Below are 14,552 nucleotides of genomic sequence, written 5' to 3' on the forward strand. Positions count from 1 at the left end.
GATCGCAAAGGTTCGATATCAAAACCAAACAATCCTGACAGCTTTGCAGAAGTAGGATTATCAATCAGGCTCAAACAGTGAACAATACGTTCAGAAAAGCTGTTTCATCAGCTGATCTGAACGATCATCATTCAGTGTATGGCCAGCTTAAGATAAAAAGGGTGAGCATAGGTTAATTAAAGAAGAGGGACAGATTGTGCAAGTTAATAAATGGGATATCAATATGTATAGTATTATTAAAGCCGGGTATGCACTAGGCAATTAATAGCACTATATGTCGTTCCAATGCAGATCTAAACGATTTATCAGCCACATCCCTCAGTGTGTACCTGCGAATGAGCGCTCTCGCGGGGCTTTCCCTGGGTCATCCTGTCAGGCATGCTGCATGCCCAATGAGACGATCCAGGGAACGACGGCATGGATTGTAAATGCATCACCCCGTCATGCACAGTATTGTGCAGTGTGTACCGATGGCACAAAGTATTGTGCCATCGCATCATGCAGCCACTGGCTACACACAACGTTTAGTGTTTACCCAGCATAAGAACAGAACTAAAATGAACAAGTAATAAGCAAAGGAATCAATAAATAAGAATTTACTTACCGATAATTCTATTTCTCATAGTCCGTAGTGGATGCTGGGGACTCCGTAAGGACCATGGGGAATAGCGGCTCCGCAGGAGACTGGGCACATCTAAAGAAAGCTTTAGGACTAACTGGTGTGCACTGGCTCCTCCCCCTATGACCCTCCTCCAAGCCTCAGTTAGGATACTGTGCCCGGACGAGCGTACACAATAAGGAAGGATTTTGAATCCCGGGTAAGACTCATACCAGCCACACCAATCACACCGTATAACTTGTGATCTGAACCCAGTTAACAGTATGATAACAGAGGAGCCTCTGAAAAGATGGCTCCCAACAATAATAACCCGATTTTTGTAACAATAACTATGTACAAGTATTGCAGACAATCCGCACTTGGGATGGGCGCCCAGCATCCACTACGGACTATGAGAAATAGAATTATCGGTAAGTAAATTCTTATTTTCTCTAACGTCCTAAGTGGATGCTGGGGACTCCGTAAGGACCATGGGGATTATACCAAAGCTCCCAAACGGGCGGGAGAGTGCGGATGACTCTGCAGCACCGAATGAGAGAACTCCAGGTCCTCCTCAGCCAGGGTATCAAATTTGTTGAATTTTTCAAACGTGTTTGCCCCTGACCAAGTAGCTGCTCGGCAAAGTTGTAAAGCCGAGACCCCTCGGGCAGCCGCCCAAGATGAGCCCACTTTCCTTGTGGAACGGGCTTTTACAGATTTTAGCTGTGGCAGTCCTGCCACAGAATGTGCAAGCTGAATTGTACTACAAATCCAACGAGCAATAGTCTGCTTAGAAGCAGGAGCACCCAGCTTGTTGGGTGCATACAGGATAAACAGCGAGTCAGATTTCCTGACTCCAGCCGTCCTGGAAACATATTTTCAGGACCCTGACAACATCCAGCAACTTGGATTCCTCCAAGTCCCTAGTAGCCGCAGGCACCACAATAGGTTGGTTCAGGTGAAAACGCTGGAACCACCTTAGGGAGAAACTGAGGACGAGTCCTCAATTCCGCCCTGTCCGAATGGAAAATCAGATAAGGGCTTTTACAGGATAAAGCCGCCAATTTTGAAACGCGCCTGGCCCAGGCCAGGGCCAACAGCATGACCACTTTCCATGTGAGATATTTTAACTCCACAGATTTAAGTGGTTCAAACCAATGTGACTTTTGGAACCCAAACTATATTGAGATCCCAAATTGCCACTGGAGGCACAAAAGGAGGCTGTATATGCAGTACCCCTTTTACAAACGTCTAAACTTCAGGGACTGAAGCTAGTTCTTTTTTGGAAGAAAATTGACAGGGCCGAAATCTGAACCTTAATGGACCCCAATTTCAGGCCCATAGACACTCCTGTTTGCAGGAAATGTTGGAATCGACCCAGTTGAATTTCCTCCGTCGGGCCTTACTGGCCTCGCACTACGCAACATATTTTCGCCAATTGCGGTGATAATGTTTTTGCGGTTACATCCTTCCTGGCTTTGATCAGGATAGGGATGACTTCATCCGGAAAGCCTTTTTTCCTTCAGGATCCGGCGTTCAACCGCCATGCCGTCAAACGCAGCCGCGGTAAGTCTTGGAACAGACAGGGTCCTTGCTGGAGCAGGTCCCTTCTTAGAGGTAGAGGCCACGGATCCTCCGTGAGCATCTCTTGAAGTTCCGGTTACCAAGTCCTTCTTGGCCAATCCGGAGCCACGAATATAGTGCTTTCTCCTCTCCATCTTATCAATCTCAGTACCTTGGGTATGAGAGGCAGAGGAGGGAACACATACACTGACTGGTACACCCACGGTGTTACCAGAGCGTCTACAACTATTGCCTGAGGGTCTCTTGACCTGGCGCAATACCTGTCGAGTTTTTTAATCATGTGGACGACTTCTGGGTGAAGTCCCCACTCTCCCGGGTGGAGGTCGTGCTGAGGAAGTCTGCTTCCCAGTTGTCCACTCCCGGAATGAATACTGTTGACAGTGCTATCACATGATTTTCCGCCCAGCGAAGAATCCCTGCAGCTTCTGCCATTGCCCTCCTGCTTCTTGTGCCACCCTGTCTGTTTACGTGGGTGACTGCCATGATGTTGTCCGACTGGATCAACACCGGCTGACCTTGAAGCAAAGGTCTTGCTAAGCTTAGAGCATTGTAAATGGCCCTTAGCTTCAGGATATTTATGTGAAGTGATGTATCCAGGCTTGACCCTAAGCCCTGGATATTCCTTCCCTGTGTGACTGCTCCCCAGCCTCGCAGGCTGGCATCCGTGGTCACCAGGACCTAGTCCTGAATGCCGAATCTGCGGCCCTCTAGAAGATGAGCACTCTGCAACCACCACAGGATGGATACCCTTTGTCCTTGGCGACAGGGTTATCCGCTGATGCATCTGAAAATGCGACCCGGACCATTTGTCCAGTAGGTTCCACTGGAAAGTTCTTGCGTGGAATCTAACGAATGGGATTGCTTCGTAGGAAGCCACCATTTTTACCCAGAACCCTTGTGCATTGATGCACTGAGACTTGGTTCGGTTTTAGGAGGTTCCTGACTAGCTCGGATAACTCCCTGGCTTTCTCTTCCGGGAGAAACACCCTTTTTTCTGGACTGTGTCCAGGAACATCCCTAGGAAACAGAAGACAAGTCGTCGGAACCAGCTGCGATTTTGGAATATTGAGAATCCAATCGTGCTGCCGCAACACTACCTGAGATAGTGCTACACCGACTTCCAACTGTTCCCTGGATCTTACCCTTATCAGGGAATCGTCCAAGTAAGGGATAACTAAAATTTCCTTCCTTCGAAGGGATATCATTTCGGCCATTACCTTGGTAAAGACCCGGGGTGCCGTGGACCATCCCTACGGCAGCGTCTGAACTGATAGTGACAGTTCTGTACCATAACCTGAGGTACCCTTGGTGAGAAGGGTAAATTTTGACATGAAGGTAAGCATCCTTGATGTCCCGAGACATCATGTAGTCCCCTTCTTCCAGGTTCGCAATCACTGCTCTGAGTGACTCAATCTTGAATTTGAACCTCTGTATGTAAGTGTTCAAAGATTTTAGATTTTAGATTTAGAATCGGTCTCACCGAGCCGTCTGGCTTCGGTACCACAATAGTGTGGAATAATACCCCGTTCCCTGTTGCAGGAGGGGTACCTTGATTATCACCTGCTGGGAATACAGCTTGTGAATGGCTTCCAAAACTGCCTCCCTGTCAGAGGGAGACGTCGGTAAAGCCGACTTTTGGAAACGGCGAGGGGGAGACGTCTCGAATTTCAATATGTACCCTTGAGATATTACCTGAAGGATCCAGGGGTCTACTTGCGAGTGAGCCCACTGCGCACTGAAATTCATTGAGAACGGGCCCCCACCGTGCCTGAGCTTGTAAGGCCCTAGCGTCATACTGAGGGATTTGCAGAGGCGGGAAAGGGTTTCTGTTCCTGGGAACTGGGTAATCTCTTCAGCCTTTTTCCTCTCCCTCTGTCACGAGCAGAAAAGAGGAACCTTTTGTCCGCTTGCCAACAAAGGACTGCGCCTGATAATACGGCGTCTTATTTTGAGAGGCGACCTGGGGTACAAACGTGGATTTCCCAGTTGTTGCCGTGGCCACCAGGTCTAAAAGACCGACCCCAAATGTCCCCTTTCAAAGGCAATACTTCCAAATGCCGTTTGGAATCCGCATCACCTGACCATTTTACTGGTAGAATTGGACAACGCACTTATACTTGATGCCAGTCGGCAAATATTCCGCTGTGCATCATGCATATATAGAAATGCATCTTTTAAATGCTCTATAGGCAATAATATACTATCCTTATCTAGGATATCAATATTTCCAGTCAGGGAATCCGACCATGCCAACCCAGCACTGCACCTCCAGGCTGAGGCGATTGCTGGTCGCAGTATAACACCAGTATGTGTGTGAATACATTTTTGGATACCCTCCTGCTTTCTATCAGCAGGATCCTTAAGGGCGGCCATCTCATGAGAGGGTAGAGCCCTTGTTCTTACAAGCGTGTGAGCGCCTTATCCCCCCTAGGGGGTGTTTCCCAACGCACCCTAACCTCTGGCGGGAAAGGGTATACAGCCAATACTTTTTAAGAAATTATCAATTGTTATCGGGGGGAAACCCACGCATCATCACACACCTCATTTTATTTCTCAGATTCAGGAAAACTACAGGTAGTTTTTCCCTCACCGAACATAATACCCCTTTTTGGTGGTACTCGTATTATCAGAAATGTATAAAACATTTTCCATTGTCTCAATCATGTAACGTGTGGCCCTACTGGAAATCACGGTTGTCTCTTCACCGTCGACACAGGAGTCAGTATCCGTGTCGGCGTCTGTATCTGCCATCTGAGGTAACGGGCGCTTTAGAGCCCCTGACGGCCTATGAGACGTCTGGACAGGCACAAGCTGAGTAGCCGGCTGTCTCATGTCAACCACTGTTTTTTTTATACAGAGCTGACACTGTCACGTAATTTTCAACAGTACATCCACTCAGGTGTCGACCCCCTAGGTGGTGACATCACTGTTACAGACACTCTGCTCCGTCTCCACATCATTTTTCTCCTCATACATGTCGACACAAACGTACCGACACACAGCACACACACAGGGAATGCTCTGATAGAGGACAGGACCCCACTAGCCCTTTGGGGAGACAGAGGGAGAGTATGCCAGCACACACCAGAGCGCTATATATATATATATATATAGGGATAACCTTATATAAGTGTTTTTCCCCTTATAGCTGCTGTATGTTTTAATACTGCGCCTAATTAGTGCCCCCCTCTCTTATTTTACCCCTTTCTGTAGTGTAGTGACTGCAGGGAAGAGCCAGGGAGCTTCCCTCCAACTGAGCTGTGAGGGAAAATGGCGCCAGTGTGCTGAGGAGATAGGCTCCGCCCCCTTTTCGGCGGCCTTATCTCCCGTTTTTCTGTATATTCTGGCAGGGGTTAAATGCATCCATATAGCCCAGGAGCTATATGTGATGTATTTTTTGCCATGTAAGGTATTTTTATCATGTTTTATGTCTCAGGGCGCCCCCCCCAGCGCCCTGCACCCTCAGTGACCGGAGTATGAAGTGTGCTGAGAGCAATGGCGCACAGCTGCAGTGCTGTGCGCTACCTTATTGAAGACAGGAACGTCTTCTGCCGCCGATTTGCTGGGACCTCTTCGCTCTTCTGGCTCTGTAAGGGGGCCGGCGGCGCGGCTCCGGGACCCATCCAGGCTGGGCCTGTGATTGTTCCCTCTGGAGCTAATGTCCAGTAGCCAAGAAGCCCAATCCACTCTGCACGCAGGTGAGTTCGCTTCTTCTCCCCTTGGTCCCTCGATGCAGTGAGCCTGTTGCCAGCAGGTCTCACTGAAAATAACAAACCTAAACTAAAACTTTCACTAAGAAGCTCAGGAGAGCCCCTAGTGTGCACCCTTCTCGTCGGGCACAGAAATCTAACTGAGGCTTGGAGGAGGGTCATAGGGGGAGGAGCCAGTGCACACCAGTTAGTCCTAAAGCTTTCTTTAGATGTGCCCAGTCTCCTGCGGAGCCGCTATTCCCCATGGTCCTTACGGAGTCCCCAGCATCCACTTAGGACGTTAGAGAAATAGAAGTTCTAGCACAGATAAAGAATGCAAAAATGAGAAAAGGCCACAGAATGAAACTTAAACACTGACATGAGTAGACATGATACTACAGTAAAATAAAGGTACAATGAAACATACAGACATGTCCTCCCTCATCATTTGCGCTATGCATACGCACGTATGTATGCATCACGGCAGGGACTACACGCACCCAAGTGCGAATAGTCACAACCGCGATCACACAATGCATTTCCTATGGATCGCCGGTGCAAATATTCGCACGTGACCATAGGCGGGAATTCTAATCATGAGTGCAATGTGGCTGAGCATATCTGTATGCCATATATAAACTATTACTACAGATTTGTGTTACCTTGATAAGATGTTTGTTGACCCATTTCGTGAATGTTTTCTTCTGCACTCTGTCTCGCTCATCTGAAGAAAGGAATGAGAAAAGAAAAATGAAGAAATAAAAAAAAAAAGTTACCCAAAAATAAAAAACTTTTGCATGCAGACAGGTGTCCATGACCTCTCACCCTGGAGGGAGTCTCTCCCACCCTCCGCAGGAAAGAGATTATCATAATCCAGAAAACAGCCTTGTGCAGTCCATTCTCTGCCAGGATTACCAAGCAGTCACAATAATCCAAAGTCACAGTTTGTGGTTAGGATGCAAATAAGAGATGTGCAGTACCAAGTGGGGACTTGGAGGGAGTGTATGACAAGATTCAACACTGTTACACAGGCACCCTTCATTAGCAGGATGAGACCTCGCACCATCATCATGTCACATGCACACCTAAATACATCCTGAGGATGTGAACACAGCAAACGGATTATTGCTAAATATACTGAGGTCTAATCATGAAGGGGGAAGTGAAAAAAAAAGGCAGTTTTCGCCGCAAAAAGAATACACCCATCCCCAAGTCTTCAGGAGTCATACTGACCCATGCAACACATCAGGCACACCAAGTGGGAACTGGACAGTCCCTGTCCCCCGATATGCTTCATGACAGACTTTCGATGCACCTTGCTTTCGTCTAGGGGGACAGTCACCACATCATCCAGCAGCAGCAACTCTTCTATGCCAAGCTCCTCCCACATCCTGAACGGAGCACCCACGTGAGTTATTGATATAGGGTGCAGAAAGGGCACTCCTAGCCAGGAGGATAGGTGTTCTCCTTATGCGAGTTGTCTTTTCCAAGTCAGGAAGCTGTTCCAGCTTGCAGCCACCTGAACTCCACATCAGCTTCAGGTATGCACCCGCCTCTTCTCCATCTGAGACATACTCAGTAAGCCCACCTCAGCCCTCCCCTCACCTCTGCATAAGTTCAGACCCAGAAAAAGCCTCCAGTACAGTGAGGGGATAGGAATAAGCACTGACACTTCTCCATAGAGAGGTGTGGGGGGAGGGAGGGCAAACGCATGCTGATATATAATGATCCTGTGTCCAGCTTATCACAAGCTGAAATTCCGGGCAAGGACACATTCAGTGTCACACATCCCATCTGTCAACACATTGCTGTATAACTCTCTTTATGTAAGTAATAACACAACCTTAGCGTACATATCTAGCCATAATATAATGTATTAATCCTGTACATGTAGCTATGATCCTCTCACCCCCAGCAAAATCAGCCATGCTGCATCATTTCATCAATCTGACAAAATTCAGAAGGCTAGATATATAGCTATGACAGGACCTAACAAAACCAGTTTGGCTTTACAACATAACACTGGACATTGCCCTTCAACTGCAAGCTACAACACATTTCTGCTGGGAAACATTTTAAGGTAATGGTTTACAATTATAGTTAGCTTTTGAGCATTAGTAGTCAGAACCACAAGAAAATGTGCATAGAAACGCCAGACCATATGGGGCCGCTAAGATAATGGGGGTCATTCCGAGTTGATCGTAGCTGTGCTAAATTTAGCACCGCTACGATCATCTTCCCTGACATGTGGGGGGACGCCCAGCACGGGGCCAGTCTGCCCCGCATGTCAGTCCGGCCCCCCCGCAGAAGTGCAAAGGCATCGCACAGCGGCGATGCCTTTGCACTTCAAGAATAGCTCCCGGCCAGCGCAGATTTAGCGTGCTGGCCGGGAGCTACTCATCGTTCCCCGGCCCGCAGTGTCTGCGTGTGACATCACGCAGCCGCTGCGGCCCACCCCCCGTTCGGCCCAGCCACGCCCGCGTTGGGCCGGACTGCACCCACGAAACGACGGCCAAACGCCGTCGTCCTGCCCCCTCCCGCCCAGCGATCGCCTCTGCCTGTCAATCAGCCTTGTATCTACCATGTGTGTCGACAATTGTCATGTCGACCTTTTGACCCTGTCAACCTGCTGAACTGTCTACATTTTACAAATCGACCTTTTGACCCTGTGGACCTGATGCATGTCTACCATTAGTGGTAGACCTATTGACTGTAGAGCTTTTTAGTGTAGATACAGCATGAAGGCTGGTACAATTCTCATGACATTTGTGGTTTCTATCACATCATAACGTGGTTGCCCTGCTCCAATAAAAAAGATAAAGACAGGAGAAACTTTAGACTTTAAATAATCACTAGAGACAACGATAACACTTCACCTATTTTGCCCAAGCAAGTGAAGCGATGGCAACGAATGTGTTGGCTCATTTACGGAGACTGTGCAAATTCTAACATATTATATAAAAATTTCACTTGGTTTTAAGAAAATTGATAAACTGCAACATCCAACATAATTTTAGAGATGCTGTGCAATGGTGTAGTCATTTTCCAGCTAACGTGGGCACTAGGGGCACTGTGCAGTTAATGTTTATGGATGATTATCCAACTAACAGGAGCAACACAGCACCTGCTCATGTTATTAGGTAATGCTTGTGAAGAAAACGTTTGTGTTTACAGTTAAAATACCCTGTAATATTTTACATTGCCTGAACAGAAAATTATTGTCAATCTGAAAGCCAAAGATTAAGGCCAAGCAGATGTGTGTAGCTCATCCTGACATCTGTCATGATGAAAGAAGTGCAATCACTGACAAGACAATATTATGTAACATTCCAACACTAAAGTGTGTAAACAACATAAGGAAACAAAACAAATAAAAGTAAAAAAGAAGACTAGTGGTCTAGAAAAACCAAAACAAAGATCAGACTGGCAGCACTCGTTGCAGTCCTATCCTTCCCAAGTAGTGTACCGAAAGGGAGGGAACGTCATGACATCCTGAACAGGCCCACCTCTCTTCTGCCTCCCAAACTGCCCGGAAACTTTTATAGTATCTATTGTAAATCAACATGTTTAGAATGGGATTATTCCCACAAGTTATACATGAAGCTATCAAACTGGACAGCATTTAGAAGTTATCAGAAACATAACAAATGAAGCAAAATCCAATAGAAAATATATTTTCTTTTTCAGATTTTGCTCCCCATTTGTCCTTAATAGCGGTACACTTTTCATAAAGGAAGAGAACAGGTCTGGCTGTGTGTAAATAAGAATACTGCAGAGCTCTCTGCTGGTTGTACAGTGGAAAGGCAAGGTATCCTGAGGTCTGTACAGTGAGCAATAGGAGGTCACCGAAAGGAGAAACAGGTCCTCCCACTCAGCAATGTCATCCTTTCTACCTCATTCACCTCTATGCAAGTGGTTCCTAAAAGGTTTTATACTGTAGCACAAGTGCGGACACCCTTATATTACTTACACATGATACAACTTCAAAATAAATGGAATAAATAAAATCTAAGTAATAAAACTAGTGCAATGTAAAGTTGGGTGAACTTTTAAATTTTCTTTACAGAATCAGATCATGTTTATTGCATGATGGAGATATATTTTAATCCCATTCCATAACATCTTCTCTTGGGAAACGTATAGCATGACACAGTAGGACACTCTCACTGGCACATTTGTTTTTGCTCATAAAAACGCATGTCACATACTTGACAAATGTGTTTTTACTAGTGTTAAAAACAGAAGGCACATAATGTTAATGGATATTCGAGATTATAGACGACACCACTATTTCTCGCTCTTATATACCATGTCTGGCACAACGGCGATAGAATGCAGGACAGAAAGGGGAGCCTTTCAGAAAATGTATTTAGTATTAAGACAGGAAAAGGTCTCATTATAGCTAGTAGTAGCTAAGTGTTTATAAGGGAAGCTACTGCGCTGAAGAGATCCCTCTTATCACACAGAGACACCTTGTGTTGCTGTGTATATGTCATAGCACGTGACTGAGAATACCAAGGAAGCCCTAACACAAAGATACAAGACACAGAGACAAATAAATAAAAATAGAAACAACAATGTGAGTTGCATATCAAAAGTTTACAAAGACGAACCGTTTCTTCTGATCAGCGCGCTAACATAATTTCAGCTCGCTATTCCCAGGGGTGCAGAGCTGAAATTAGCGAAAAAAGTGACCATTTTTGGAGGCCAATGGGACTTTTTGTGTTGCAACCATTAGTTTAGTCAGGTTTACTCAATATACACAGCTAAACCTGACCTATATGGGCGCAATACTAAAGATCAATTTAATATCGTCCCGCAATCTCCCATCACTTTAGACGGGAGGTCGGGTGCGATGTAACACTTCAATACTGCGGGGGGGAGTGACAATTTCAGGGAGCACATGCGCACAGAAACACCAGAGGCCTAGCAAACACACACAGACCAGGTATTTGTGCATGTACATGTACTAAGTAGAGGGCCAGAGAGAGCGCACACACACACGCAAACATCACAGGACCAGAGACAGCATGCACACACCTGAAAGCCATAGAGAACGTACTCACACACACATTTTACAAACCCCGTGTGTTTCCTCTCTCTCTGGACCGCAGGGTTGCTTGAAAGTGCACCCTGCCCACTGGCCCGCTGGCAAGGGGAAGCCACACCAGCCCGCTGGCAGGGGGGGCCGCACCTACCCTCCAGTCCACAGGAAGGGGGGGGGGGAGCCGCACCTGCTCTCTCTAGCTCTGACCCATAGGGAGGAGCATCTTCTCTATCACTGACCCACAAGGAGACAAATTTGTTCTCTCGCTATCCCTCCGGCCCATAGGGAGGCGCATCTGTTCTAAGTTTTGAGGATGACACAAGTATTAATTTTTACAAAGTCTGCCTCAGTTTTTATGATGCCAGTTTGCAGATACTCCAGAATGATGAACTTAATCCAAAAAACAACATTTCCACTGCAGTTCAGCCCTGCAACAAAAAGGACCAGCGGACATCATGTCAGCGATTCTCTCTTTAACACAGGTAAGAGTATTGACAAGGACAAGGCTGGAAATCACTCTACCATGCTGACTGAGTTAGAATAACAGACTGTAGGCTTTACAAGGAGGGTGGTGCTTGAAATTATTGTTCTTTCTCTGTTAACCATGGTTACCTGCAAGGAAACGTGCAATCATTGCTTTGCACAAAAAGAGCTTCACATTCAAGGATATTACTGCTAGTAATATTGCACCTAAATCAACCATTTATCGGATCATCAAGTTCTTCAAAGAGAGAGGTTCAATCGCGAGGAAGGCTTTAGGGCGCCCAAGAACATCCAGCAAGTGCCAGGTCCATCTCCTAAAGTTGATTCAGCTGCGAGATCGGGAATACCACCAGTGGAGAGCTTACTCAGGCATGGCAGTACGCAGTTTTGAGTGCAAAGACTTTTGGTGGCCGGCCTGGTGTCAAGAAAGGCAGCAAAAAAAGCCACTTCTCGCCAGGAAAAACATCAGGGGCAAACTAATATTCTGCAAAAGGTACAGGGATTGGACTGCTGTGGACTGGGGTAAAGTTATTTTCTCTGATGAATCCCCTTTCAGATTGTTTGCGGCATCTGGAAAAACGCTTGTCCGAAGAAGAAAGGGGAGCCCTACCATCAGTCCTGTGTCATGCCAACATTAAAAGCATCCTGAGACCATGTGTGGGGTTGTTTCTCAGCCAAGGGAGTTGGCTCACTCACAATTTTTTCTAAGAACACAGCCATGAATAAAGGAATGGTACCAAAACATCCTCCAAGAGCAACTTCTCCCAACCATCCAAGAACAGTTTGGTGATGAACAATGCCTTTTCCAGCATGATGGAGCACCTTGCCATAAGGCAAAAGTGATAACTAAGTGACTAGTGGAACAAAACATAAAAATTTTGGGTCCATGGCCAGGAAACTCCCCAGAACTCAAACCCATTGAGAACTTGTGGTGAATCCTCAAAAGGCGTGCGGAAAAACAAAAACCCACAAATTCTGACAAACTCCAAGCATTGATTAGGCAAAAATGGGCAGCCATCAATCAGTATGTGGCCCAGAAGTTGATTGAGGGCATGCCGGGGCGAATTGCAGAAATCTTGAAAAAGAAGGGTCAACACTGCAAATATTGACTCTTTGCATAAATTTAATTTTCTAATAAAAGCCTTTGACACTTATGAAATGCTTGTAATTTTACTTCAGTATACCATAGCAACATCTGACAAAAAGGTCTAAAAACATTGAAGCAGCAAATTTTATGAAAACCAATACTTGTGTCATCCTCAAAACTTTTGGCCATGGTTGCAGAGGGTCAGAAAAAGAGAGTGGGCACTATGTGACTGGCAGAGTCAACAGAAATATGACAATGTTGGATATGGACAGTATACAAACACCAAAGGACCAAATAGTGAGTTATTAGTATTATTACAAGCATTAATTTATAGGTTACCACAAAGTTCTTTACCGCATACAGAGCCATGATAAAAACAGAAGACTTTGGGGTGTAATTGTCTTGCTAGGGGCTAACCAATTAGCCCCAATAAGCAGGCTGGGGCCACGCTTACCAGGGATTTTGTTTCACCTGTCTTAGGCAGGTGAAACCAAATCACCCAAAGGAGCCCTGTTTTACTGTAGCCGGCGAAAACAGACAGATTTCACTGACCCTGTGTGTTTTAGGGAGAATTTTTCATTTTTTTTTTATTTATTTTTTTAAGTCGGATGAACATAATAGATTAGCCCCAAAATAATACTGTAGAAACATCAGGGGGTGCACATCACAAAAACTTCAGTTTTTTGCTCCCAGTGTGTCTTTGCAGCTAGATGGATACCTCCCCATAAAAAAAACCCCAAAGATTTTAAAAAAAATTACAGTTAATCAACATACCAATATATCATACACCTGTCTTTTTCGTAACATATAGCTCGGGCATCACCATGTAGTGTCTGTTATAGGGTGGAATTCAAATGCTATATCACGCCCAATCTCCTGTCTAAAATGATCCCCGTTATCATGCATATCGCTGCCATAGTAATCAGGTTTAGCCGTGTAAAGGGTTGGGTGCCTCGCTACTCCAAGGGCAGCAAGCTGAAATAATGATACCATGCCCCTGAGGGCAGAAACAGAACGGGTGTAGAAAGGGGTGAAAAGAATTGAATCCCGACCATAAAGTCACAAGTTAAACACATCAATGCATGGCGTAGTCCTCAAGTCTTTTGACCGAAGCTAGCTTCTGAGTGGCTAACAACAGTTGCATGCAATTTCAGCAACTGTATCCAGGGTACCTGTGCACAATACTTATGTTGCATTAGTGATACAAATTTTGTATAAAAGTGTGTTGAGGGACACATTGCACGGCTTAGTCACATAGGGGTATATTCAATTAGTGCAAAATTTTCCGACAGTCGGAAAATCGGCACTAATTCAACCTCAATATTCAATAGGGGGTGGTTTCACTCATTTTTGCCCATGCCTTTTCATTTTGTCGAATCATCATGGGTGAAAATGGACCCAAAAACTGTCGAAAATGCCTGAAAATTCGACAAAGCACATGGATCAGTGGCAAATTCTACGATCATTGTGGTTTTCGCCCTTGCGGATTTTTCGACCAGACGAAAAATTCGACCTATAAAAAGGAGTAGAGTGCGTTTTTTTCGATGGTCAAAAAAACAGCACTAATTGTATACCCCCATAGTCTGTGGTGCACCAAACAGGGAGCAATTTGAGAATAGATGTATGTGGACACATCTACCAGACCTATAGGGGAAGATAATAGCTTACATTCTAAGTGGGAGAGGCAAATTTGGTGGTACTTAGAAACACAGAGCAGGTAAGGCAATACTGGGTGAGTAGTGATCACACAGTGGTCCGGTAGGCTTGAGTGAACAAACGACCTTTGAAAAAGTATTTAAAAGTGGGAGGTTATGAGAGCATTTAATGGAGACAGGAAAAAGTATTCCATAAATTAGGATCAACACATGATAAGTCTTGGAAATAGATGCGAGAGATGGTAATTAAAAGGTAGGAGAAGCGGTGTTCACCCGAAGTCGGTGTTATGCTGGCCATACATCAGGAAGATATCGTTCCAACCAGCCAACTAGTTGGCTGGTTGGAACGATAATCTGGCAGTGTGTGGGAGCAAACGATTATCAGTCGTTTGCTCCCACACGCTAAAAA

The 14,552-nt window shown here is 45.6% G+C and overlaps 1 protein-coding gene across 17 annotated transcripts in view; it reads right to left on the bottom strand.

Moving 5' to 3' along the window:
* Nucleotides 1-14,552, bottom strand: part of MACF1 (microtubule actin crosslinking factor 1) — a 564,002-nt gene that overhangs the window by 431,559 nt on the left and 117,891 nt on the right. For all 17 annotated transcript variants that reach the window (XM_063954114.1, XM_063954106.1, XM_063954121.1 and 14 more), the window contains exon 2: nucleotides 6,534-6,595. In XM_063954114.1, coding sequence (XP_063810184.1) covers nucleotides 6,534-6,595 — 62 coding nt within the window. The remainder of the gene's footprint in view (nucleotides 1-6,533; nucleotides 6,596-14,552) is intronic.

Source organism: Pseudophryne corroboree, chromosome 2 (assembly GCF_028390025.1).
Source record: "Pseudophryne corroboree isolate aPseCor3 chromosome 2, aPseCor3.hap2, whole genome shotgun sequence".
NCBI classification, from domain to species: Eukaryota; Metazoa; Chordata; class Amphibia; order Anura; family Myobatrachidae; genus Pseudophryne; species Pseudophryne corroboree.